General features: G+C 42.1%; 4 protein-coding genes across 4 annotated transcripts in view; all 4 read left to right on the top strand.

The window, feature by feature from the left end:
• Positions 1–815: 815 nt before the first annotated feature.
• On the top strand, positions 816–3755 carry LOC120573883. The gene is made up of 5 exons (XM_039823776.1): positions 816–1040; positions 1807–1930; positions 2054–2122; positions 2467–2563; positions 2753–3755. The coding sequence occupies exons 2-5, from the start codon at positions 1823–1825 to the stop codon at positions 3703–3705; spliced, it is 1227 nt and encodes a 408-aa protein (XP_039679710.1). The 5' UTR covers positions 816–1040; positions 1807–1822; the 3' UTR covers positions 3706–3755.
• A 2063-nt stretch (positions 3756–5818) lies between these two features.
• LOC120573907 lies at positions 5819–9823 on the top strand. Its single transcript, XM_039823821.1, has 2 exons — positions 5819–6150; positions 6483–9823. Exon 2 carries the CDS (start codon positions 7170–7172, stop codon positions 9774–9776), a length of 2607 nt encoding a protein of 868 aa, XP_039679755.1. The 5' UTR covers positions 5819–6150; positions 6483–7169; the 3' UTR covers positions 9777–9823.
• Positions 9824–10835: 1012 nt separating this feature from the next.
• Positions 10836–11817, top strand: LOC120575329. The gene has a single exon (XM_039826047.1). The coding sequence runs from the start codon at positions 11167–11169 to the stop codon at positions 11815–11817; it is 651 nt and encodes a 216-aa protein (XP_039681981.1). The 5' UTR covers positions 10836–11166.
• Positions 11818–20614: 8797 nt separating this feature from the next.
• LOC120575328 overlaps positions 20615–27907 on the top strand; it is a 16043-nt gene continuing 8750 nt past the window's right edge. Inside the window, exons 1-4 of the mRNA XM_039826046.1 lie at positions 20615–20634; positions 20722–20778; positions 20861–21958; positions 23455–23700. Coding sequence (XP_039681980.1) covers positions 21039–21958; positions 23455–23700 — 1166 coding nt within the window. The 5' untranslated portion in view covers positions 20615–20634; positions 20722–20778; positions 20861–21038. The remainder of the gene's footprint in view (positions 20635–20721; positions 20779–20860; positions 21959–23454; positions 23701–27907) is intronic.

The following is a 27907-nucleotide window of genomic DNA, read 5'->3' as shown; positions in this document are numbered from 1 at the left end:
TATATAGGACAGTATACTCACTACAATACATTAGACTACACAACTGGTGTGAATATTCTGATTTGTTTGAATAAAAAGCACAAACTACAGTGGGAATTGACGCCCACCTTTCATATTTTAATTTTAATGTATGTTTGGTCTTTTTCTGTTTGTTTAGGCTTTACTATTCATTACTATGACACACAGCAGCTCATGTGACTTATTATTATTATTAGGGGCTGAGCAGTGAGGAGCCGGTAATAGAAATGTTCCCATGAATGAAAATTCACTAAACTTTGCACACAAGTCCAGTCCTATGATGAACTTAATCCTTGTGTTGTCCTCGGGTCAAATTTGACCCGTTTTCAAAGTTTTTATATCAGAAATATGGGTTTCTTTGAACCAAAATGCCCAAATATAACATGGATGCATGGATGTATGTTGTATGGAACCCAGACAACAATCTTTGCATGTAAAATTAATGATTACTTTTATTTAATTTTGGGTGTTTTATTCAAATTTATTACCATTTATTAAATGTTTAAACAGTTTTAAAACAGTATCCTGACTAAAGTTTGACATAAACCAGTCTATGATTCACTCAACATCCTTTGATCTTAACTGTAAATGTCTGATAAATTGTATTAATATTCTCCTACACAATATTATATGTATGTGTTAACAAGACGTGGTTTTACGGTGCCACCTTGTGGTCTGTTCGGCTTTTATTTTGAAAAGCGCCGTGTTCTTCTTCTTCTGATGTTTTGTGATGCTAAACTTCCTGCTACTCTCTCGTCACAATAGGCCATTATCACGCTGATACGTAGTACTTCCGCATTCAGTGATCTTTGTGCACTGCCACTTCCGGTGGATCACTCATCACTCTGGCGAACCTATGATGGACGATTATAAGTTAACTTATACTGCATCCCTGGTAAATTTACCCAAAATAACTTTTTCTGACGTACATCGACTAACTGAACAACACTCCATCACAGCCCGCTCCAAAGTGGACAAGGGATACAGTTTCTTTTTCGAGAACTTCATCTACGACTACGAAGGTGAGTGGCTACTAGCTAGCTAGCTAACATAACATTAGCTAGGTAGGTTAGCTTATGCTAACGTCAGTTTGGCGTCAGCTCAGATGTTCGTATGGTTATAATGTGTTTAACCTACGTTAAATCCAAGTAAAGTAAGATTATTCACCTTTAAATGAGGCTGAGTCAATTCACCCTTTTAATTTGTATTCTGATAGGAAGAACGTTAGCCTCTGTCAGTGTCAGCTAGCTAACGTCAGCATAGGAGTGTCCCTTTTGCTAGAATGAAAAATCCACAGTATATGCATTAATTATTTTGTCCACCAGTGTCCAACATCATTGACAGGGCGGTGGCTGTCAGGTCTAGGTGTTACAGGTCGATGAAGAAGCGAGAACAGCCCCATTATTTGAAGGTTATTTTAAGAAGTTTTGAGCAAGGCATATATGGCAAGAAATGTAACCCCTTCCACTGTTGCCTGTTTACATCAAGTCAGTCAACAGCCATGTGATTTGTGACATACGTACGGTATGCAAATATCAATATATATCATGATAATGTAACTTTGCATTTAAATTCTTTAATATCCTTTTTGTTGAATCCAGCAAGTTAATGGTGTAAGGGGTTAACTACTCTACTGCGGTTGCAGATTTCCTAGACTGCGGTTGCAGATTTCCTAGGATTTTTGGTTAATTGTAATGCTCTTTCTTACATTTCTGTATCATTTGCAACAAGATTTTCATTTTAGTTTAACTTTAGCAACTAACATTATTAGTGTTGTCTTTAATGTAGATTGTTTTCCAAGCTGATGCAGCCGAACTTCAAGAAACCCTCATGCAGCTGTACAGCAGGCAAGGTTCTGTGCAACCATCTAGTGGCCTTGTTGTTCCAGAGTGCCCATTACAGCATGTTGCAGGTGAGGGCTGTGGTCTGGGATGTTAACATGGGCAGGTTGATTGGAGTGACACTGGTTCTAGAGGTCTACCTTTGATTGTTAACAAGCACATCCCGGTTTGCTTTTCTATCTCTTGTTCCGCAGGTGAGAGCTGTACCACCACCTGTGGCCTGCACAAGCTCTCTGCAAACATGGCATCGACCAAGGACAAAGGTAACATTGTAGCCGCGGAGCGGCACCGCATTGAATAGAATTCCAGTCTATTTTTCAGCCGTGGATAAGCGGCCCAAGTGCCACCCTTAACTCCACGAGCAGTGTATCCCAAACGTACGCCTGGGACACACTATTCGCGGAGCGAGCGCGGCACACGGGCAGCTGAAAATAGACTGGAAGTCTATGGACAAGCGGTGCAGCGCTGTACGTGTCTGGCTACATTGGTTAACATGGGAGTGAATTGGAAGCGGTGCCACTCTGTGTACCGCGCCCGAGCATAGTGTTTACACCATTACAAGCAAGATACTATTACAATCATGGCTACTTGTTAATATCATTCCCAGGGGATCCATGCAGAGCCGGTTCAGGACTTGGTTGTTAGGAGACCAAAGCCATCTGCCAGGAGTGTATGCAAATCAACACTCTATCAAGCATACACAGGTAATGTTACTGTAACTAATATCATACTGTTGGCTGCCGTATAATACATAATTGTATCTTGCCACTTTTATACACATAATTATGTAGCAAATATAACACACAGTAGTGTAACAGCAGTGAGCAATTCTCCAGAAAGACAAGAGATGTGTGGATAATTTAACACTTACTGTTTTTAATTTTACATTTCAGGATCCCTCCCAGACCCGCAAGTCTTGTCTCTTGGGGAAGGACTGAAAAACCTCAGGCCGCAACCACTAATATCCTCAGTGCTGCATGGCTTGTCTCAACTCTCCATGGTCGACTCCAGGTTCGGACCTGTGCCGCGAGGTTCACCCCTGTCCTACCAGTGTCCTCCTGTGGTCAAACGCGGAAATTATGTCCAACACCCAGGTGCACCAACATTCCCTAAACTGCCTTTAGAGGGGTCAACATTTCCCACTACTTTTCCAAACGTTGACCCAAACTCCCAACAGTTTCTCCATTTGGACAGCTTAACTGTGACACACGAGATGGCAGCTGAGAGAGAGGAGCAGACACGTGAGCAGTCTGAGTGCCCATTATGGCAAGCTTTACGCAAGCCTAGAGTGACAGCTAGTAGGTTCTATGAGGTTAGCCATGTGAAAGGGCCGTCTTCTGGTCAGACCCTGGCAGGGCGGATACTTAAGGGAGTACACCAGACTCCCGCCATGAAAAGGGGCCTTGAACGCGAGCCACAGGTGCTGGAACAATATTCAAAACATTTCAATGTAAATGTCTCACGCTGTGGATTTGTTATCCATCCCGATGCTCCTCACATCGGGGCTAGCCCCGATGTGAGGGTATATGACCCTAGTGCCATTCCGTGTTTTGGGCTTGCTGAAGTTAAGTGCCCAGACATCTCCAGCATTTCTGAGGCAGGACATGTAAAAATTGTGAATGGTCAGGCAAAACTGAAGCAGAATCATAAATACCACTGGCAGGTTCAAGGCCAACTGGCAGTAACTGGATTGAGTTGGTGCGATTTTATAACAGATACTGAGGGAGACTTAACAGTCGAAAGGGTCTGGAGGGATGATGAAATGATAAAAGAGATGAAAAAGAAGGTGGACCTGTACTTCTTTGGTACATATATGAATGTGTATCTTCAGCAGAAAGTGAAATGAACTGAATGAATAAAGGAAATGAATGAATAAAAGATTTTATTAATTCCCTTTTTCTGAGTACATTATTTACATATTTACATTATTTGAATACTTTCAGGATGGACTGACCTTTACAATTGATTATAGATGAATGACTTCTCATTCATTATATACATCTCATTCAATATATACACTGTATTCAGTATACAGTTGAATGCATGTGATCGGGGGAAACACTATTCAACAGGGATGTAGCCTTTTAAATCAAGTGGTCCCTGGAAGTTGGTCATCACACAGCAGACGGTCCACAGCTGGTTGACTGTCCCAGACAAGGTTAGAGGGAGAGTGTGTTCCGAATGCGATATTCCTTGACTCCGCGTATTGCTCTTTCCACGAGGATTCGAAGTCGGGCGCATTGCTGTGTTTTAGAGCATCCTCTTTGGTGAACTGCGCTTGTGGTTAGAGATGAAATAAGTTCATTTCTATTATTTCAGTGAGTGCCTCAGTACTTTTTAAACATTTGTCTGCACACCTTAATGATTATCATTTTGGTCACAGTTTTAATTTGAAATGTTCATTCCTTTCATGCCTACCTGTCATCTTGAAGGGTGGTATAATCAGCATTGCCCCACGGTCAGCTAGCGCGCTTCGCATGGTGAAACCCTTGTCTGCCATGCAGCCATCTCCTGGCTCCAGTAAGTCCAGCAGTCCACTTTGTTCAGTCAGCTCCGGTCAGAGATGGAGCCGGTGAAGAGACTTGACACAAAAGTCACAGCACTACATGGGGCAATCCCAATTAATCCCTTCAAGGTTGTCGTGTTTTTTGTACCATGAGAGAAAACCTCAGACTGGAGAGTGAGGGATGATGGATTCTGGCATCGCACCTCGGTGCAGTCGATGATTACCCGAACATCTGGACTGTACTGCACAAATTTGCTTGGCATGGTGTTCTTGACTTGCTGTTTACTCATCCAGATGGGAAGGGAGCCAAGGAGCAGGTAAAGGTAGTTGGCCCACGTTATAACAACACGGGAGACAGTGGACACACTGACCTGAAACATGTCAGCCAGCACCTTCTCTTGCAGGCCTGCAGCAACTCTGCAGCAGAAAAGAAAAAACTCATCAACCAGTTGCAGCCTACGCGTTGGACTGGGAGAAATGGGTTCAAATGTTTGTCCCTTTTTCTGAGCTTTCGACCAATAAACCACCATGGAGGCAGATGGTTGAATTGCCTCCCAGAAGTGACAAAAAACATATCTTGACGTGAATCTTGTGTAAAAAAGGATGTCCTTGTCTGAGACACAAAATCGGTGAAAATGCACTTCACCCACTTTCAGCTGTGACAGCTCTGTTGTCAGCTCCTTGATTTTGTCTTCCAGTTGCTGTATTTGTGCAGCAGCAGCATCCAGTGCACCTGTATGAGAGGAGAGAAAAAATTAAAACATCTGACCCAGATTTTGTCTGTGACTTGCATATTGGAAGTTTTTTGGACCTCTAAAGCTACATGAAATAGCTTTTTATAGCTCAATATTCACCTTTACGTTTAATCAAGTAAGATATAAAATGCAATGTTTGTACTTGTGATGAAGCTGGTAGGTCATCATGAGGAGGTAGTCCAACATTTCAGAACACCGGAAAACACTGACATACCTGGTTTAGGAGCAGAACCGTAATCATGTTCTGTCATCACCAACGGGTAAGCCTCCTCCATCGCCTCTTCCCCACATGGTAGGGGCTGCTCCAGAGGAAGGGCTGGACAAACGTCATGGCCTAAGCGAAGTTGATGCTCTTTTATAAGCAGACTCCCTTCTTGGCAGTCCCCAGTTGTTCCACTGGAAACGGGAGGGCACAGAACCGATTTGCAGACGCTTGATGCGACCTCGGTTGTTAGCAATAGCGCGTCAGCTAACGCTAGCCTAGCTAGCACTACCTGTAGCGTTAGTGTAGTCTGATTCACTAAAGTGCCGGCTACAAACAAACGTGCTACCTTGTTTTATTTTAAAGTTTGGCCCCTCATCCCGGCGAACCGCTTTAATCCACTTCTTCCTTAGACTCAATTCAGTCGGGAATCCATGGAAACTTAAGTAGGGTTGGCGTTGTTTGTTCGATTTACAAAGTGGAACAGAGCAGTGACATCTAGCCTTCGTTTCAGCCATTGTTGAACTGCGCCGGAAGTGGACATGCACAAAGTTGACAAATCCCGCCCATGAAACCCGGAAGCGTGATAATCCCCTATGTGGTGCTCACGCATCGTTAGACAACGGTAAAAACTTGTAAACCTATTAATTATTTATCGTGTCATACATTTGTATCTTGTAAAGAAAAAGTTTAAATTGTGATTTACTTCATTACTTTTGTATTGTTCGTACCTGTTATCTCTAAGAGCTCCGAACTGTGAGGGTGTGTCGAGGCATGCTAGCTGGTGAAGAAACTCTTTTGATTAGCGCCCTTGGAGAGCGGAATGAGGTATGAAGGAAGTGTGTGGAGTTTGTACCTTTATCAGAAAGGATTTTGGAAAAGAGAATGTCATTACTGCATTTATTTATGCGTTAATTGCACGTGTCCTCAAGACGAAAGCAACATATATTCTTTTTGTATTTCATTCAAAGGAAGCATGTGATATTTTATTTGTCATAACAGATTAAAAAACATATTTCATTTCATATTGGTTATTAGTTAAAATGTTAAAAGGATTTGTATTTGGTGTAAACATGATTAATATGTGAACATGATTTATGTGCAAATTATTTGTGAAACTACATAGAAGCATTATATATTTCTTCTGTTTCATTCTGTAGTTTTCACGGTGTTCATGGTGCTTATGGTGCATGGTGCTCGTTGAGAGGAAGAAATAAATCGACACCCGTCTGAAACTCTCTGCGTCTTGATCAATAAATCCAAGGGGCCGCTACAGTGAAAACTCATCGCTGCACCAGCCCTGCCATCCGCGGTGAGAAGCTGACGCCATCACATCTGAGGTCCAACTACCAACCCGATACCAGCCAGTTTACTTCACTTGCATCCAACTCATGCACCCAGGCAAGACTTAAAATGGACAGCATGCTTAAGGTACAACTAGAGATGCAAAAAGAGACACTGGATGCTAAGGAGCAAAAAGACTGAAAAAGGACTATTTCTACATAAGCAAGCTTACAGCATAACTGAAGTTACTTAAAAAATAACATGGTATTATAAGGTCAAAATAACTTGCGAACTAATTCTCAGTCCGTAATGCTTCTAAAAAATTGTGACTATTTCAGGAAACTCATGTGCTTGTGTCATGTCTGTCTATGAAAAGGTTTGAAGGGTGAATTTTGTTGTTACTGTTTTATGCTAAAAATCCCTATGAATGTCCATAATCTGTTAATGCTAAATATATAAATATTACTCTGTGGTAAAAGATAACTACAGCTTACAAGTGTAAATTCAAGCATAGGACAATCAAAGGCTACACTCGACTTAAAGCAGCAGCACAAACAAACAAGATGTCACTTAAAGACACACCATGTAGGTCCAGCTCACGTGAAAGAAAGCTAACAGAGAAAGGCCAAGAGATGCATGACCAAGACACCAGACAACGTGAGAAAGCATTTAACAAGACCTATGACTCTTGGAAGCTGGTAGCAAGGAAGACTAGGACAAAATTAAAAACCCTCTGTTCATCAGAAGACCTTAATGAATTACAGCAAGACATTCAAGCAAAGCATGATGACGTAGGCAAGCAGTATGAACCTATCCTACGTAACAGTAACACCACACCAGAGATCGTAAAGAAAATGGATGCCTGTGTTACGCTAACAAAGGACATTTGTGACCTCATAAGTAACCGTCTAGAGACTATTAATCAAGATTATAATGACCAACTCGAGAAGGAAAGAGTAAGAGAAACATTAAACAAAGATGAATATGGGTCTGTCTTTGGCCACACCAAAACTGAAACCGTAAGCTCAGCAGAGTCACCGGAGAGATTGAGCAACCACTCCAGCTCAGCCAGTACCCATAGCAGTAGATTAGATGCACAAGCAGAGCTTGCAGCCAAGCTGGAACAGTCAAAAGCCATGAAAGAAATCCAAACACAGCAAGCACATCTTCACAAGTTAGAGGGTGAATGGAAACTTAAAGAGGCAAAAATGTTGGCAGAAATTAAACAAAAAGAGGTGGAAATGCAACAACAGTTGGAACAAGAGAGAGCCAAATTGCAGCAGTTACAAGCAGCAAAAGACGTTGCCATAGCAGCAGCTCGTGTGAGAGCATATGACGATTTTGAAGGTTTTGAGAACCACGATGAGGAGATTAATGACAGAAAGGAAACTGAACCTCGATTAAATCCTGATGCTACATCATTCCAATCTCGCCAAGCTGCTCCTGAAGTGACGATGACTCAGGAGTCTGTCAGTCTAGCTCAAGCAATCGCCAGCTCACTAAGCATGAACCGCTTGCCGGTCCCTGAACCAACCACGTTCAGTGGTAACCCTTTACAGTTTACAGACTGGAAGATGTCATTCATGGCTCTTATTGACAGAAAACCCCTCCCACCAAGTGAGAAGATGTTTTACCTCAAAAATTATCTTGCTGGAGAGGCGCGCAAAGCGGTAGAAGGTTTCTTTTATCGAGATTCAGAGAGTGCATACAATGGAGCATGGAAAGTCTTACAAGACAGATATGGGAACCCGTTCATCATACAAAAGGCTTTCCGAGATAAGCTCATGAGATGGCCAAAGATCAACACAAACGACCCACTAGCACTACAAGAGTTTGCTGACTTCCTCCAAGGCTGCACTGAAGCAATCCCACACGTCAAAGGACTAGCTATCCTTAACGATTGTGAGGAAAACCACAAGTTGCTCAAAAAACTACCAGAATGGATCGTGCGCAAGTGGAGTCGAATTGTCGTAGATGAACTTGACACATCTGGGAGCTATCCTGATCTTGCATGCTTCACAAATTTCCTGAGCAAAGAGGCACGGATAGCCTGTAACCCAATTGCTTCTCCATTGTTGATAAATTTCAAGACCACAGATGAAAGATCACCAAAGAGAGCCAAGGCTCTCAACACAAATATACATACAAAGACTTTCGTTCAGGAGAAACAAGAAACAAACGGCAGTAAACCAAATTACCCTTGCTCCGTCTGTAAAAGTGAAGCTCATAACATCACCAAGTGTCCCACCTTCGCAGCAAAGAGTGGTGAAGACAAAAAGGCATTCATCTGTGAAAATCGGCTCTGCTTTGGGTGCTTGAGGAAGGGTCACATGACCAAAGATTGTAAGAGGCGACACACATGCAACATATGTAGCCGTCGTCACCCAACCTGCTTGCACGAAGACAGGAAACAAAGACCTGTAGAAGCAACAATGAATCGCTCCACTTCCACAGAAAACCATGCAAGCCTGGAAACGCACACGGTCGTATCCCATGCATCAACACAACGTGCTTCTGCTACCTCAAGTATCGTCCCAGTCCTTGTGTCTTCAATACAAGAGCCACACAGAGAAGTACTTACGTACGCAATACTGGATACACAGAGTGACTCAACGTTTGTCTTAGAAGATGTACTTAACAAACTGAATGTTGATGCCCAACCAGTAAAACTGAAATTAAGTACTATGACAGCTATTGACACAATCATATCGAGCAAGAACGTCCATGGTCTACAAGTTCGAGGACTGCACTCTAAGAACCACATCCAAGTACAGCAGGCCTATAGCCGTGACTTTATCCCGGTGGACAAGTCTTACGTCCCAACGAAGGAAACCGCATTACTGTGGCCTCATCTCAGACATTTGGCAGATAAGCTACCACCCCTTCAAGACTGTGATGTAGGGCTCCTGATTGGATATGACTGTCCATCAGCACTAGCACCTACTGAGGTTATCATTGGAGAGAAAAATCAACCCTTTGCACAGAGATCAGAACTAGGATGGAGTATCATAGGCTCAGCAAACCCCCACCTAGACAGACAAGGAAGTCAGAGCTTTGTGCATCGGCTCACAGTAAAAGAACTGCCAATTCCATCAGCGACAGATGTTCTAAAAGCCCTGGAATCAGACTTCACTGAGAGAACTTATGAAGATAAATGTGTCCCAGAATGATGTTTGTTTCATACAGTTCCTCAGTGACAACATCACACAGAAAAAGGATGGACATTATGAGATGCCCCTCCCTTTCAAGGGCAACAGTCCACCCAACCTACCAAACAACAAGAGGCTAGCCACGGTTCGCCTGCAGTGTCTTAAGAAGAAATTAAAGACCAATAAGCAATATTATGATCAATACAAAACATTCATGGAAGAAACAATTAACAAGGGTGATGCAGAGCCTGCCCCTACAACATCTGAGGGAGAGACAGAGTGGTACCTTCCGCATCACGGCATCTATCACCCCAGAAAACCGGGCAAGCTGAGAGTCGTATTCGACTGTTCAGCCAAATTCCATGGTGTTTCTCTAAATGACACTCTACTGACTGGGCCTGATCTTATCAATCCTCTAGTAGGAGTTCTTTGCCGCTTCAGGAAGGAAGCCGTAGCGATCATCTGTGACATCGAAAGAATGTTTTATCAGTTCTCCATCACTCCTGAATCCCGGAATTACCTGAAATTCCTCTGGTGGAAAGGTGAAGATTTAGAGAAAGAATCACAGGAATACAGGATGGCGGTTCATCTCTTTGGAGCCGCCTCGTCTCCAGGATGTGCCAATTTTGGCTTGAAACATCTGGCACGGCAACACAAAGCTACCTATCCACTAGCATCAACATTTGTGGAGAAAAACTTTTATGTTGATGACGGGCTAGTCAGTGTCCCATTGGTTGAGGAAGCCAAGAAACTGATCACTGAGTCACAGGAGTTGTGCAAAAGAGGAGGCCTACGCCTTCATAAATTCAACTCAAATGAGGAAGCAGCCCTTGCCTGCTTAGATCCCTCAGAAAGATCAGCAACCATCGAACCTCTAGGACTGGATCCAACCCTATCAGAGCGTGCACTCGGCATTCAATGGTCAATCAAAACTGACAGTTTCAGCTTTAACAGCAGCTTGAAAGATCAGCCTTCAACCCGGCGTGGTTGCTTTCTGTCGTTGCCTGCCTCTTTATGACCCGTGGATTCATCGCTCCATTCAGCCTAACTGGAAAGCGTGATACTTCAAGAGCTGTGTCACAGAGGCATCGGATGGGATGATCCACTCCCAGAAGACATGAGGCCACGGTGGGAGGAGTGGATAAATGGTCTTCACAAGTTGAAAGAGATTTCAATTCCGAGATGATACCACCCATATGACTTCCATAACATTGTCAGAGTAGAATTGCACCATTTCTCGGATGCCAGCTGCGTGGGATACGGTGCATGTTCTTACCTCAGATACAAAAATGACAAGGATGAAGTCCATTGCAGTCTCGTGTTGGCGAAAGCAAGGGTTGCACCCTCAAATGTCACAAGTATCCCGAGACTAGAACTCACGGCAGCTGTGGTTTCTACAAAAGTCAGTGTCATGTTAAAAGCTGAACTTGACATAAAGATCGATGAAGAGGTTTTCTGGACGGATTCACAAGTTGTGCTTGGGTACATTAACAATGATGCCCGTAGGTTCCACATATTTGTTGCGAACCGTGTTCAGCTGATAAGGGATAACAGTGATCCCAGCCAGTGGCATTATGTGGACACCGCAGAAAACCCGGCAGATCATGCTTCCCGAGGTCTTCGTGCTTCAGACATTCATTCAACAAACTGGCTGCGAGGTCCGAAGTTTCTCTGGGAGCGTGAATTACTTCTAACACCCAGCGCTCCATCAGAATTACTCGTTGGTGATCCTGAAGTCAAGACAATTCAGGTGCTTGCAACAGAAGTCAAAAACGACAATGACATCCTCAGGCGTCTGAGTCAGTTCTCCTCTTGGACGACAATTCTTAAAGTGGTTGCAAGAATTAAGAGGCTGGGGTCTAAAACGAAACAACACAGTGAGTATGTGACTGTTAAGGAGCGTGAGAAGGCTGCAGACGAAGTGATTAAGATCTTACAGCAGCAAGCCTTCCCCCAGGAGATAAAGATGCTTCAGGGTAAAAAGACCTTCCAAATTCAAGCTCTCTTTTCCGCTTCGAACCCATCTGGTCTGAAGGACTCCTCCGTGTTGGTGGGAGATTGAAACAGTCAGCTCTGTCATAAAGTCAAGCACCCAATCATCTTACCAAATAACAGCCACATCACCAAGCGGATTGTGTCCCATTTCCATGCTAAGACATGCCATCAGGGTCGGAGCCAGACTTTAATGGAGCTTCGGGCCAACGGATTCTGGGTAATTGGTGGGAGCAAGATGGTTGCAAAGCTGATACACACTTGTGTGTTTTGTAGGAAACTGCGACGGCCGACAGAGACACAGCGAATGGCCGAACTTCCCAAAGAACGTGTCGAAGCCTCAGCACCTTTCACATACAGCGGCATGGACTGTTTCGGTCCTTTCATTGTAAAGAAAGCCCGCAAAGAATACAAAAGATACGGCTTGATTTTCACATGTCTGTACTCTAGAGCTGTTCATATTGAAATGCTCGAAGATTTGTCAACAGACTCCTTCATCAACTCATTGAGATGCTTCATCAGCCTGAGAGGAGCTGTTCAACAACTACACTGTGACCAAGGCTCTAATTTTGTTGGCGCCAGAAATGAGCCTCAAGGAAGCACTCAAACAATGGTAATACTAAGCTACTGGAAATCTTCCTGACTGAGAAGCAGTGCGAGGTTTGTCTTCAATGCTCCCTCTGACAGTCATGCAGGAGGTGTCTGGGAACGCCAGATCAGAACTGTTAGAAATGTGCTGAATGCCACCTTTGCACAGTGCCCAGGTCGACTTGATGACGCCTCCTTCAGAACACTGCTATATGAGGCCATGGCTATTGTTAACAGCCGCCAGCTAACAGTGGATGGAATCAATGATCCTCGCGCACTGGAGCCTATAACAACCAATCACCTCATTATGATGAAATCCAAAGTTGCTCTTCCTCTCCCTGGAGTATTTGTCAAGGAGGACCTGTATGCGACAAAAGAGGTGGAGAAGAGTTCAGTATCTTATCGAACAGTTTTGGAGCCGCTGGAAAAAGGAGTATCTGCTGAACATATCCATGAGACAGAAATGGCACTCACCTCAGCGCAACCTCAAAGTGAATGATGTTGTCATTATTAAAGATGACAACCTCCCAAGAAATCAGTGGCAACTAGGACGAGTGATTGAGACTGTTCAAAGTAGTGATGGCTTAGTTTGTCGAAGTTAAAAGTGCAAGTTGGGGAGAGGAAACCCTCGTGAAAAACAAGATCCTTCCTCTAAGCCCTCAGTTATTGAGAGACCAATCAAAAAATTGGTGCTCCTCCTTGAGAACTGATTAGAAAAAAGCGATTGACAACACAGCACACTGTTTTATTATGCATGATGCTATATAGTTACACTTCTGATAGCTTAACTTCCGGCTATTCATTTCTTAGAGTCAAGAAATCCTGTACAATTCATTTACTCTTTGTGTATTTGTTCATTCATTGTACTAGGATTTGGTGGGAGTGTAAATGTCTGATAAATTGTATTAATATTCTCCTACACAATATTATATGTATGCGTAACAACACGTGGTTTTACGGTGCCACCTTGTGGTCTGTTCGGCTTTTATTTGGAAGCGAAACCGTGTTCTTTTCTTCTGATGTTTTGTGATGCTAAACTTCCTGCTACTCTCGCCACAATGTGGTGCCGCATCGCTGGACGACAACGGTAAAAACTTGTAAACCTATTAATTATTTATCGTGGTCATACATTTGTATCTTGTAAAGAAAAAAGTTTACATTGTGATTTACTTCATTACTTTTGTATTGTTCGTACCTGTTATCTCTAAGAGCCCGAACTGTGAGGGTGTGACGGGCATGCTAGCTGGTGAAGAAACTCTTTTGATTAGCGCCCTTGGAGAGCCGGAATGAGGTATGCAGGAAGTGTGTGGAGTTTGTACCTTTATCAGAAAGGATTTTGGAAAAGAGAATGTCATTACTGCATTTATTTACGCACGGTAACGGCCTCCTCAAGACAAAAGCAACATATATTCTTTTGTATTTCATTCAAAGGAAGCATGTGATATTTTATTTGTCATAACAGATTAAAAAACATATTTCATTTCATATTGGTTATTAGTTAAAATGTTAAAATGATTTGTATTTGGTGTAAACATGATTAATATGTGAACATGATTTATGTGCAAATTATTTGTGAAACTACATAGAAGCATTATATATTTCTTCTGTTTCATTCTGTAGTTTTCACGGTGTTCGTGGTGCTTATGGTGCATGGTGCTCGTTTAGAGGAAGAAATAAATCGACACCCGTCTGAAACTCTCTGCGTCTTGATCAATAAATCCAAGGGGCCGCTACAGTATGTAAAGAGACAACAGTAGGGAGTAGTATGTACAGAGACAACAGTAGATAGAGAGTATTATGTAGAGAGACAACAGTAGAGAGTAGCATGTAGAGAGACAACAGTAGGGAGTAGTATGTAGAGAGACAAAAGTAGAGAGTAGTACGTAGAGAGACAGCAGTAGAGAGTAGCATGTAGAGAGAAAACAGTAGAGAGTAGTATGTACAGAGACAAAAGTAGAGAGTAGTACGTAGAGAGACAGCAGTAGAGAGTAGTATGTAGAGAGACAGCAGTAGAGAGTAGTATGCAGAGAGACAGCAGTAAAGAGTAGTATGCAGAGAGACAGCAGTAAAGAGTAGTATGAAGAGAGACAACGTAGAGTGTATATGTAAAGGACAACAGTAGAGGGTAGTATATATAAGAGGAGACAACAGTAGAAGGGTGGAGTAGTATATAGAGAGACAAACAGTAGAGTAGTATATGTAGAGAGCACAGTAGTAGGTATGTAGAGAGACAACAGTAGAGAGAGTATGTGTATTGATTGAATATGGTATGTAGAGAGACAGCAGTAGAGAGTAGTATGAAGAGAGACAACAGAGAGTATTATGTAGAGAGACAACAGTAGAGAGTAGTATGTAGAGAGACAGCGGTAGAGAGTAGTATGTAGAGAGACAACAGTAGAGAGTAGTATATAGAGAGACAACAGTAGAGTGTGGGTGGGGGGGTGGATGGGTTTAACAACACAGGACTTTCACCCAGGAGACCATGTCATGGGTTCATGTCCTGTTCTTGCCCCGAGTGTCACTGAAACGTACATTTTGTAACCCCACCCACCACCTTATAGCTGTTGAGAGACAGCTGTTGATAAACTGGAAAAATACCGACATTATTAATAAGTTTAGGCGATTTCTGCAAAGAAGAGTACAGGCCGAAGGGGAAGAAGAGAGAAGGGGAACTGCCCCGTTCTCACACTGACCTTATGTCTCAACCCCACATATCATCATTATGATCTGTCTTGCACAAGTGTTTCCTAAGAAGAGCTGAGTTGTTCATCAGCAGTGTATCAGAGAGTTGTCCCTACATGGTAAGCCTCTATAGCTATGTTTCCATCCACACGTTTTTATCTGAATTAAGTGATATCGAATGAAAAATGCCTCATGGAAACAGTAAAATCCGACTGAATTTCATGAATATCGACTCAAATGAAATACGTTCGGTCTCATCGGATTTTCTCTTGATCGATATACGGCTTATGCGATAAACGCTGATGGAAACATTATTTGCCGAATAAATAATGAATTGCGATTATGTTTTAGGTCATTTTATGGTTGCAACCCGCAATAAAACGAAGAAGAAGAAGTTTCAGTTCATTTCCGCCCAGTATTTCCGCTCTGTTTGCAAAACAAAAACAGATTTAAGTGGACAAACTAGGAGACGAGATACTTTTTAATTTAATTTACCAGAAAAATATAACAGCTATTTTAGATAGCAAAAATCTAAGAAACGCCATCATTTATCAAGAGCTCGCGAAGGAAATGATCAACAGTTACGACAGGGACATTAAACGCTTAACTTGAAAAAGCTTAACGTGGTTTAATGTATCTAAACAACGATGATCATCACCAGATGTATCATGGTCATATCTTGTCATGAACACTTAAGCCTGTCAAAAAAGCTAAATCGAAATCCAACGATTATAGAAGTTATTTCAACTTAATATTTTCTTCATTAGTGGCCGTATTAATATGGCAAGGAAAAAGCTTAACGTGGTTTAATGTACCTAAACAATGATCAATCATCACCAAATTTCTCCCTCATATTACCCATCATAACCACGGAAAACTGTCAAATAATCTAACCCAATGTCCAATTATTATGGACGTTATCTGACATAAAGCGTTTCTGCTTCAGGGCAGCGGAGCGGCTGGGGGTTGACTCTCCACGGTTCTCATTGGCTTTATATGTCCTAATGTGAAAAAGCTTAACGTGGTTTAATGTTCCTAAACAACGATCAATCATCACCAAAAAATCCTCTTCTATATTGCTCATCATAACCACTTAAAACGTTCAAATCTAACCCGATGTCCAAATATTATGGACGTCTATCTGACACATTAACGTTAACGGAGATAACTTCTATAATCGTTGGATTTTGATTTAGTTTTTTGACAGGCTTAAGTGTTCATGACAAGATATGACCATGATACATCTGGTGATGATTGATCGTTGTTTGATAACTTAAACCATGTTAAGCTTTTCACGTTGTTTTAGAATGTCCCCTACGACAAGCCGGTGGACGTCCTGCGGAGGTAAATGGAAGGCGCTCAAACAGCGATACACGGCTCAAAAAAGAGAGTTGTCTCGCAGCGGTGCCGGAGGGAAAATAAAAGGTAAGTTCCACCTTTTTGATGAGCTGGATCAGATCCTCGGCCAAAGGCCCATCGGAGCTTAGGCTATAGCTTGGCTTCTAATATTAACAACTACTTTTGTCTAGCAAAACTTTGTTCGCAAAAGTTTGCTTGAATCTTGTGAGATTCAGTTCAAAAATGAATGGAAACACCATAAAATGTCTCAAATCAATTAGATATACCAATTTAATCGCAAAACAGCATGTGACGTCATTACGCACAGGTTTTTATTCGCTTTAAAGGTGTTGGATGGAAACTCACTTTCACCAGCTTTATTCACATGAGTTTTTTTTACCGAACTTCAGATAATTCGATTGACAAGTGGATGGAAACTTAGCTTATGTCTCAATCAATCAGCTTCCTTTAAAAAGGACTGCTTCTGTCCTGTCGGGCTCAGAGATCAGGGGCTTCCTCCGAGACTCAACAACCTGCAGACTGTCGTCAGAGACCACCATCACATCCAGCAACCCTCCAGCCAGCCGACCAATCACAGCAGTCAGACGCTTCTGGGCCATCCAGCCAGCCGACCAATCTCTCCAGCTCTCTCTCTATCTCTCTCTCTTTCTCCTTCTCCATCTCTCTCTCTCTGACTCTCTCTCTCTCTCTCTGTCTCTCTCTCTCTCTGTCTCTCTCGCTCTCTCTCTCTCTCTCTCTATCTCTCTCCCTCCATCTCTCTCTGTCTCTCTCTCTCTCTCTCTCCCTAATCTCTCTCTCTCTCTCCCGCCATCTCTCTCTCTGTCAATTAAATTTCAATTAAAATTGCCTTATTGGCATGAATGTCAGAAATAATATTGCCAAAGCATCAACGATAATAATGTGAGAAGAAATACATACATACAATTCATTGAGTAAACTAAAATATATACATTTAAAAATAAAAACAGGAAAAACAGGACATTAACAACAGTGTATGGGATGATGGGTTGGTGTATTAGTTAACTTCAGGACCAGCTGACAGAGGGGACTGGTTTCAGGGCTGACCTCTTGGGTTTGATTGCTTGAAAGTTTGTGGTATTTTCTGCACTAGTTTTCAGATGTATCCAGAATTTGAATGATCTTTTTGAACATTTAAAGCCAATGGTAATCTGCCTAATTCTGCCCTGAATGCATATGTAGGTGTTTTCCTTTGGACCCTGAGAATATTTCTAATAAATTCTGCATGCAGGGATTCTATGGGGTCTTTACCCATCTATTGTAGTCGAGCTTACTGAATGGACCCCATATCTCACATCCATACAGTGCAATTGGCATGATGATACTGTCAAAAATGTTGCACCAGATGTTAATTGGAATATTTATATTACAAAAATTCCTTTTGATGGCATGCAAGCTTTCTCTTTTAGCGCATTCACTGCAAGGTCAAAGCTTCCTGAGGCACTGAGTTTCAGGCCGAGGTAATCGTAAAATGTGAATGCTCTAGGACCGTGTTTCCTAGAGTGAAAATGTGTTTGGTTGCCTGGGATCTGGCTTTCTTTTGGAAGATTACAATCTTGGTTTTTGCCAAATTAACTGTCAGTGCCCACGTCTGACAGAAGGTCTCTAGCAGATCCAGGTGCTGCTGTAGCCCTTGTCTGGAGGGCGAGAGCAGCACCAGGTCATCTGAACCAGGCAGAGCAGCAGCTCGACCACGGCGCTGTAAGATGACGTAGTATTAAGAGAGACAACAGTAGAGAGTAGTATGTAGAGAGACAACAGTAGAGAGTAGTATATATAGAGACAACAGTAGAGAGTAGTATGTAGAGAGACAACAGTAGAGAGTAGTATGTAGAGAGACAGCAGTAGAGAGTAGTATGTAGAGAGACAGCAGTAGAGAGTAGTATGTAGAGAGACATCAGTAGAAAAAAAAAAAAAAAAAAGAAAAAAAAAAAGAAAAAAAAAAAAAAAAAAAAAAAAAAAAAAAATAAAAAAAAAAAAAAAAAAAAAAAAAAAAAAAAAAAAAAAAAAAAAAGAATTATATAAAACAGAATATAAGGAGGAGGTTTCTGTCACTTTGGTATGTGGGATTTTGATGGATGACCTTTTGACCTGGGGGTCAAGAGGTCACGACCTGTCAGAAAGTGATTGATGCCTTCCAGGTGTGTGTGACTGGTCTGTTCTGGAAGCTTCTAGAAGGAAGGCGTGTCCCGGAAATGACGTGTGTTAAGTGATGCAATGAGGGCGCACAGGCAGTAGAAAAATGTTTCATTTAAATGATCCAATGAGCGTTAGAGATGAAATATCCGGATGTGTTTGAAATGATCCAGTGAGAGAAGAGGGGTGTAGCGTTAAATTTTGAGCATAAAAAGGGTTTCTTCCCCGTTTGAAACAGAGAAAGATAGGTTTTTCATTCTACACACAGCATGAATGTAAGTTTGAGTAACACTGATGCGTTTGAAATGAGCCAATGACCAAGAATTAAATCAAGTATCTTTACACTCTTTGGAGCAGAGAGCAGAACGTGTAAGGCAGGGTTGTAAAATAGGAATGTGTAAGGCTCCTCTTACAACAGGCCAAGTAAGTGGCTGAGCCCCCAAAATTTTGCACACCGCGCACTAATGTTCGTCCCTAAATAGGCAATAAAGTGTTTACCACATGTTTGGAAGAAGCATGTGCTTCATTCAGCCTACTCTCCCACTCGGCTTTGCATACAGACCGTCACTTCATTCAGAGGAGTCAAAATGATTCAGTCACAGTACTTTTCAGGTGAGTTCTATATTATCATTATGGATTAATTAATTATTAATGCCAAGTGTGTTGAAATATTCCGGGTCAACCATTATGACTGTTCTTCCTAACAGAAATCAATGACGAGGACTTTAGAGATATCGTAATCACAGATGTCGATTTTGGTAGGTTATTTATACCATTTAATGCTTTATGTATCAAGGTAATAAATAACTGATCCTATGTTGTCTTTTCTCTCCCCAAAGGCGTGATAGATGACAGAGGCGTTGCATATAACAATCAAAATCCAGCAGTCTTTACAGGGTATTTGAAATTGAGGAGGTAATGTCTGAAGAAAGACCACGGGCCAACGGGCAGCCAATTGTGCTGCGAGACGTTCCCACCGTCACGATTGAAACAGAATTTAGGCAGCCGGTACAGCATATGCAGTCAAGAGATGAAAAAGGCTGGGCACCCCCGGCTACCCCTACAAATGACTGCCGGTAAGGCCTTTTACATTATTTATATTATACCTGCAACTGGGTAGATGTGAGATAGAGGGAGACAAATATTATTTATATTATACCTGTAAATGGGTGGATGGGAGATGGGGAACACATGGTGTGTGTGTGTGTGTGTGTGTGTGTGTGTGTGTGTGTGTGTGTGTGGTGTGTGTGTGTGTGTGTGTGTGTGTGTGTGTGTGTGAGGTGCAGGTGGTGTGGGAGGGGTGTGGGTGGTGGTGGGTAAGAGGGCATTGTGGGGAGATAGTCATTTGATTGGAGAGAGAGAGAGAGAGAGAGAGAGAGAGAGAGAGAGATAGTAACACTTAAAGTAAATACATTGAATTGAAGCAAGTTATATATTATTTTCAAAATGAACAGAGATTGAGCCTGCAGCATCCACAGAAAACGGTCAGGAGCCTATCCAGGCCCCTCGCTGATTCAGAAGAAGAAGCAGAAGAAGCAGAAGGAGAGGAAGAAGCAGCAGAAGAAGCAGAAGTAGATGGTGTAGTGGTTCTGAAAGCAGTTGAAGATGGCAATGAAGTGGAACTTAATCTTTCTGGAAATCCTTGCCCCTCGAAAGAGCATCTGAGCAGCAGCGGGAAATAGTTGAACAGAACATTACAGAGACCATCTCTGCAAACTCAAACTCAGGACGCGGGTAAGTGCTTTTAAGTTATACCTGTTACTGCAGATGCATGGTTTTTGTTCATTTTAAAACATTACAATGTAAGATGGGAAAGAGCAGGGGTGTGAGAGATTGACCATCTGGTTGGGTGATGGTTGGGTAACCAAATGGTGTGTGTGTGTGTGTGTGTGTGTGTGTGTGTGTGTGTGTGTGTGTGTGTGTGTGTGTGTGTGTGTGTGTGTGTGTGTGTGTGTGTGTGTGTGTGTGTGGAGCAAGTCAGGTGGGGAGGAGAGAGAGAGAGAGAGTTATTCAGACTTTCGCTCATTATTATCTCATTATTTTCCAAATGAACAGAGATTGAACCTGTCGCCAGGACCACGCGCTCCCACTGTACGATTCAGAGGTAATTATTATTTATATATGTATATATTATTGTCTTGATAATTAAAATATATAATTAAAGATGTATATTCTCTAAATTTTGTGAAAGGACGGAGGGGTATTCATCGAGTGAGATATGTCAGGGAGAGGCCTGAACCCGTCAGAGGTAATTATTATTTACATATCTTAGTATTATTGTATCGATAATTAAATATATTTAAAAGGTATTTTCTCTGATTTTATGACAGATGCTGTACTGAGGGGCAATCGCCGAGCCCAGAGAGTGAGAGATCCGGAAAGCAAGGTGGAGATCCTCCAAAAGCTGCTGACAATTGTGCAGACAATTCTTCAAATGTAAAAGTTGTAAGGTGTTAGCTGTGACATTTTGTTTTATTTTATTTTATTTTATTTTTAATCACATGCAAAATGGAGCCTGACCAGTCTTGTATAATTCCCATACAATTAGTTATTGCTGTAGACGATGTAAACGGGGATCCACTGCGTTTTGTAACACCAGCGCTTGCTGAAGCCATCCAAGAGTTAAATCATAATAATCCCCACCCAGACAATCGTCCTGATCAACCTCATTTAAATAACGGCAACACAGAGACAGCACAACCAGAGCCTGCGAGTGATTACTTTCAGCCGTTAGAAAGGGCCTTACAAGAGCTTGATAATCATAACCATAATGACATTCAACCGGTAGAAAATACCTTATTACAAGAGATTGAGAACCATGACATTCCCCCGTTAGAAAACCCCTTACCGCCAATAGACCCCCATGACATTCAGTCGAGGAGACGCGATCGCTTTGGGAATTTGGAATTCCGTCAGACCTTTAAAGTACCTCCCATAGCGAACGTCGGGGATTTGGCGCAATTTTATGAAGATGTTTTGAATCATTTTAACGCCTTAGCTGAGAGAGTGAGACCTGAGGTTAGACCTAATGACCTCGTACAGGTTGAAATAATAGCGGAAAATGCACAGGAACACGATATCATTCAAGTCGGTGATACGGGCGTTGACTTTCAGAACGTTTTTGAAGGGTTACTGGAGAGATTGATACAATCTAACAGAGAGCTAGACGCTGACTCACCACTGGAAGTAGTCATTCAAGTTGTCAAAAATCCTAGGGGCGGTGCTGGTGATAAGCGAAAACTTAAAAAAACTCTGGTCAGCGAGATCGTTAATAAGAAAAAAAAACACTTGCATGTAGTGCCCAACGTAAACAATAAACTATGCTTTACCATCAGCTTGGCTCTGCTCATCAACACCGACTTCACCTACATACAAGCCGTCGAGCACGCTAGAGAGCTTCATCATTTAGCGGGTCTGACCGGGCCACCGCGAGTAGCTTTCAGTCACATCAATAAATTTGAACAGATAGTAAACCGGAAAATTGTAGTCTTTACAGACGCGACGAGGACCGCCTTCTCGTATTTTGAAACACAATACCCAAAGTCTGACCAGCCAGTGTTTCTATTCCTGCTTAACGAGCACTATTATGGAATAAAAAATCTTAAAAGGGTTTTAGGGTTGATAATGTATGTCATTACTGTTACCGAGGTTACTGCGGAGCGAGGCCCACTCTTGTCCGGGTCATTGCAATCTCTGTTTCGATCCTACATGCGATACTGCGTACAGTGACCCTGTATACTGCGCAGATTGCAACAGGACTTCTCGTATAACGCTGCGTGTTACGTTAAACACAAAAGTCTTTGAATGACACGCACCCTCAGTACATGTCAGAAGATTCACAAATGTTCAAATTGCAAATATCTCTTCTCCGTACGTACAGAGCACAAATGCATGAACCTCAAATGTAAAGTGTGTGGTGTCCACAAAGGTGACGAGCCACACCAGTGCTACATACAACCGGTGAAATTTCAAGAAAATCAGACCCAAGATATCTTCTTTTACGATTTTGAAACATTTGTCAATGACAAGGGAGAACACATGCCCTAACCTGTATGCCGAATCGCTACAGGGTGAAAATGGATGTCCTACGGCTTAGACGGGCCGAGAAGTTTCTCATGAAGTTCAGGAAACCTCAATATAAAAAAGCTACATTTATCGCACACAATGCTAGAGGTTTTGACAGCTACCTAATCCTCAGAGGCCTGATAGACTTAGGAATGAGCCCGTCGCTTGTCATGCAAGGCAGCAAAATAATCTGTTTTACAGAAACAGATTATCTGCTAAGGTTTATCGATTCCCTGTCCTTTCTTACCATGAAACTCGCCGCTATGCCGAAAGCATTAGGATTTGCAGATCAATCAAAGGGCTTCTTTCCCCACAAATTTAGCAAAGAGAAGCATCTAAAATATATCGGGCCTTACCCGCCGCCGGCAGATTACGGTGTAGAAAGCATGTCCGCGGCTCAGCAAAACGAGTTTTACAGCTGGTACAAAGAAGCATCGAGGGGTGTTTTTAACTTTGAGAAAGAGGCAGTTTTTTACTGTCAAAACGACACAAATATTCTGCGCAAAGGATGCATGAAATTCAGAGAGGAATTTGTAGGGGAGACGCACGTGGATCCTTTCAGCTGCGTCACAATTTCCTCGGCATCAATGAAAGTATTTCTCACAAATTTCCTGGTTGAAAAGACACTGGCTATTCCTTCGCCCGACGATTACAGGCGTCAGTTCAAAAAATTCTCGAGCTGCTCAATTCAATGGCTGGAATGGTTAATGTATTCAAAAAACATTTTCATTCAGCATGCTCTAAACCGCGGGGAAAAAGAAAATTGGTACTGATTTTGTCGACGGTTACGCCCATAGAGGGTTAGACTCGCCTATGAATTTCAAGGATGTTTTTATCATGGCTGTCCTACTTGTTTCAGACCTCATGATATCTGCCCAATGACAGGGATCGCCTTTGAGGAAATGCATTCGGCTAGCCAGGAGAAGCTGCATCAGTTGAGGTCCACGCATGGACTGCATACAGAGGTGATGACGGAGCATGCGTGGACTCTGATGAAAAAAACACACGCGGGGGTGCGAGAGTTTATGAAGAAATATGATCCACCTGAACCTCTGGCTCCTCGAGCCGCACTGTACGGGGGGCGGACCAGCGCGCTGAGGCTACGGTACACTGCAGGTGCAGACGAATCTGTGCATTATGTAGATGTTACGTCATTGTATCCGTACGTTAACGCAACAGGCTCATACCCATTAGGCCATCCGGTAATAATTCACAGAGATTTTGACGAAATTGAAAACTACTTTGGGCTGATCAGAGCAACCGTGATTCCCCCAAGAGGTCTGTATTTTCCCGTGTTACCTTATAAAACAGCTCAAGGTAAATTAGTGTTCACACTCTGTCGTACATGCTCAGAGACTAATAATCAGAGCGACTCATGTAGTCATGACGACGTTGCCAGAGCTCTGAACGGAGTTTGGGTCAGTGCAGAGCTGCACAAAGCGGTACAGATGGGTTACAAGGTGTCGAAACTTTCTGAGGTCTGGCACTTTGAGGCACAGAGCAGCAATCTTTTGTCGAAACATATCTGCCCACCTTTTGAAGGGTAAACAGGAAGCTTCAGGGTTTCCGGCGGAGGCCGTGGGACGGTGAGAGTAGGAAAAAATACATCAGAGACTACGAATTGCATCAAGGCATCAGGTTAAACCCAGAAAAAATTGAGACAAATCCGGCAAAGAGACAGGTGTCCAAGGCTTGTCTGAACGGCTTTTGGGGCAAGTTTTCGGCGAGAAGTAATTTGGTTCAAAACCACACTCGTCAAGTCGGGCCGAACACTTTTTCACTTTAGTGTTTTCTGGACAATACACTCTAAAAAACGTGTCGTTTTACCAACAAACCGCTGGCGACGGTAGCACTGATTCAGTGGTTGTATAATGACAGGTGTGTAGTCCCCCCAGGTCGGAGGAGTAATGTTTTCATCGCTGCGTTTACCACCGCTTACGGGCGTCTGAAATTGTACAGTTATTTAGAAAGGCTGCAACAGAACATTCTCTACGTAGACACGGACAGCTTGATCTATGTGATAAAAGAAATGAGAGCTCTCTGGAGCTGGGTAATTATCTCGGTGACCTCGGATGAATTCAACGCGGACACAATACATGAATTTGTAGCCGCGGGTCCAAAGAGCTACGCCTACCAGACCAAAAAATGAGAAAAAAGTGGTGATGAAAGTTAAAGGTATTACACAGACGGGAATGCAGTGAACTGATCAATTTTGACAGCACAAAAAGAATTGGTCGGCTATCTTGAGGGGTCTAAGGAAAGATTCCTTGAAACGCCGCAACAGACTATAAAACGTGATAAAAACGGATTTCTGTTGAAAAACGCTACATTCAAGAAAAAGTTTAGAGTCGTGTACGCACAAGAGACGGGTATTTCCCCGTGACGGTACAACTCTGCCTTTTGGTTATTAGCTGCATGATGGAGCAGATTGATTTTGATCCAAGACTAAAGGTTCCATTTTCATGTTTGGTAGTGGGCCCAAGTAGTTGTGGTAAAACCTATTTTATTAAATCTGTACTGGAAAAATGTGAACGTGTGATGGACGCTTGTACTTAGAAAAATATTGTATGGATAACGCATCAACCCATGTATGATGAAATGAAGAAAATGAATAAAAAGAATTACTTTCTGGAAGGACTCCCCCCATTCTTTGACCCATACCTAATCTGTTTCCTCCTGACCATTCACATCTCACCATCCTGACGCACGCCATATTTCAGGCAGGTGACCATCCCGAGGTGGCGAAAAATATTCACGCGTAATACTCGACATCACAAAAGGATGAGCGGCCATGATGTTGACTCAAAAATGTATTCCATAAAGGTAAATACAGCCGTATGCCAATCAGTTTAAACTGTAATTACCTCGTAGGCTATTTAAAAACCCCCACACCAACTGCAGATGAGAGGTACTAGCACATCAGATGTTTCCCTACAAAAACAGTTTTTCCTGGAAAGCTCGCAAGATGCCACCAAGTCAGCGCACGGGTATTTAATTTTGGACCTCACACACTTCATGCCTTGCAGAACGTCGCTTACAGAGTGCTAATGGGCATACTTCCCCACCAGCAGACGCCACTTTGGCTTCACATCGCTAAAACAATTCTTAATGTTTGGAAAGTCTGTCAGCCTATTGTTGTCCATTATCGCTACGCACTCGCCTTAATAATACCTTTACCGTCCAACCCTGAATAACTCCCTTGGCTTAAACAGAGGTGTCAAAGGCATATCCATCTAAGCACTCGCTCGTCTTTCCTTAGTTTTAGCTGCCTCCTGCAAAGTTAAAACCAGAACTTTTTTTCCTCCTAACACTGACTGTATCGGATAACCTTCAACGACGCCTCTGATTTCCTTCCATCTAGCAAAATAGCTGTCATTACACTAAAGAAATAGTGGCGAACTGAGCTGTTTCTTTAAGATTGGGGAGCCGCATTCCTACTTTATTGTTTTACAACTGAAGTGTTGCGGTGTATATTTTATTCTAGGCTTCTTTCCATCCCAGGCTAAGAACTGATGACTCACTACTAGCAAGGCCCTAATGAGATATAGCAATCTAGGCAAAATTTCTTAATTACGTATCTTACTACTAAAAAATCCAAATGCGTGTAGACTCCATCTCTTCAATCAATATCTCTTTTAATATTTTGCTAATTAAATTATAGCTTACCTCTTATATAATTTGTTTCAACTATAGTCACCCATAAGTAGTCAAGCCGATTCCACTATCCCATTCTCCATCATATCTACATCTTGTTTCCTTGATATATAGTTGAATGACCAAAGTTGTAGTCTTTGTAATATTTATTTTATAACCATGCCTAATAAACTCTAAATCCCCTAGGATTTCCATCAGTATAGATAAGGAGGGTCCAGGGTTCAATATTAAACGCAAATAGTGTGGACTGACACAACAACCTTGTCTAGTGCCCCCTCTCTCCATCGTGAAAAAAATGCCGGATACAATGATCCATTGACTTTGTTGTTGATAATGTGTCTCTAATTATAGTTAACTTACAATATTCCCCTCCTTTGGGCGTACCTGTAATAAGTGCCTCTTTTCCATGATGGTGTGGAGTTTACCTTCTCCTTTAATCCCATTAAATGCTTCAGCAGACGGGAACCAGCCTTCTTTAAAGGTTCTATACGCACTTGGAAAACCATCACTACCTGGAGTTTTACTTGATTTTAAGTTGGTTTATTGCATTATTTATCCCTTCCAGTGAAAAAATCTACTAATGATACAACCTATTTTGTTTCTTGCCAATATTGGAGGCCGTGATCAAGCTAACCTTTAGTAACTGGGAGGTCTTGGTATAAGTACTTTCGTGTAATATATAGGAAATGTCTTCTATCCCCCTTCTACGGGGATGCTTAGTTGATTTGTTTCTGGGCTTCAACCCGTAGATCTTATAGTGTATGGTCCTATCCGGGCTTCGTTTTACGTGGGAGCAAGTAATTTTAGTGCCTGATTTCGCATGTCTGGTTGTAAAAAAGCTTTCTTTCCCAACATCTTGTTCTAATGGATCATTAATCTGATTCTTTTAATTGTTGTATTTGGTGCACTAATGGTTGTGGATCACTGTTATTTTTATGCTGCTACTCAACATTAGATAGGTCTAATGCTGCTTATGAGTATTCCACACCCTCCGCTTTTATTTTACCGTCTTTCTGTTAAGGCAATCAATTGTCGCAAGTCACTGCCTTCAGTGAGTCCCAGATGGATCCACCTCTCCTTGTTGCTCCTAATCTTCAAATATTCCTCTTACATCTGATCTTAACTTATTATACAGGTAGGATTTGTTATTAATAAGCCTCATATTTAACCCTGTGAGTTCCGTAGATCCCACCTTCTAGCTGAACTGTTAGATATAGTGTGCACTATGGTCAGAGACATCAGCTACCTCAATTCCTACTTTTCTTTTTAGCCTAGTTGTATCCAGGTAGCTATTCAATACTATGTTAAAAATCACCTACACATAAAATGTATACCCCTCCAGTGCAGTTACATCCATTAGTTACTTTTGAAAATTTCCTCATTCTTTACCATAAGAATTGCACTCCAACAAAAAAAAAATATATATATATATGTATCGTTCTCTTTTTAATTTCGCTCTTTACCTTAGATCCTCTTTTAAATTGGCTTTCCTAACCCAATCACATTTTACGTGACAGTAACTTCAATTTCATTAGACTGCATCACAGCAGGGCTGAAAAATATCTCACACCCATTATGTTCCTTCTACAGGCTAAACATTACAACCATAAGTAAAGATAACCTCCGGAGTGCCAATAATGTGCTTAGAAAATCGCATA

This window comes from Perca fluviatilis, chromosome 15, assembly GCF_010015445.1.
Source record: "Perca fluviatilis chromosome 15, GENO_Pfluv_1.0, whole genome shotgun sequence".
Lineage (NCBI taxonomy): Eukaryota > Metazoa > Chordata > Actinopteri > Perciformes > Percidae > Perca > Perca fluviatilis.
Note: the sequence above shows the minus strand (reverse complement) of the source record. Positions and strands in the feature narration are given on the sequence as shown.

What these genes read in the sequence shown, in the direction of transcription:
- LOC120573883 (XM_039823776.1), top strand. Translation starts at nt 1,823, where the DNA reads ATGCAGCCGAACTTCAAGAAACCCTCATGCAGCTGTACAGCAGGCAAG. An exon ending in GGCATCGACCAAGGACAAAG is followed by an intron (nt 2,123 to 2,466) that starts GTAACATTGTAG and finishes TATCATTCCCAG; the next exon opens with GGGATCCATGCAGAGCCGGT. An exon ending in ACTCTATCAAGCATACACAG is followed by an intron (nt 2,564 to 2,752) that starts GTAATGTTACTG and finishes TTTACATTTCAG; the next exon opens with GATCCCTCCCAGACCCGCAA.
- LOC120573907 (XM_039823821.1), top strand. Translation starts at nt 7,170, where the DNA reads ATGTCACTTAAAGACACACCATGTAGGTCCAGCTCACGTGAAAGAAAG.
- LOC120575329 (XM_039826047.1), top strand. Translation starts at nt 11,167, where the DNA reads ATGTTAAAAGCTGAACTTGACATAAAGATCGATGAAGAGGTTTTCTGG.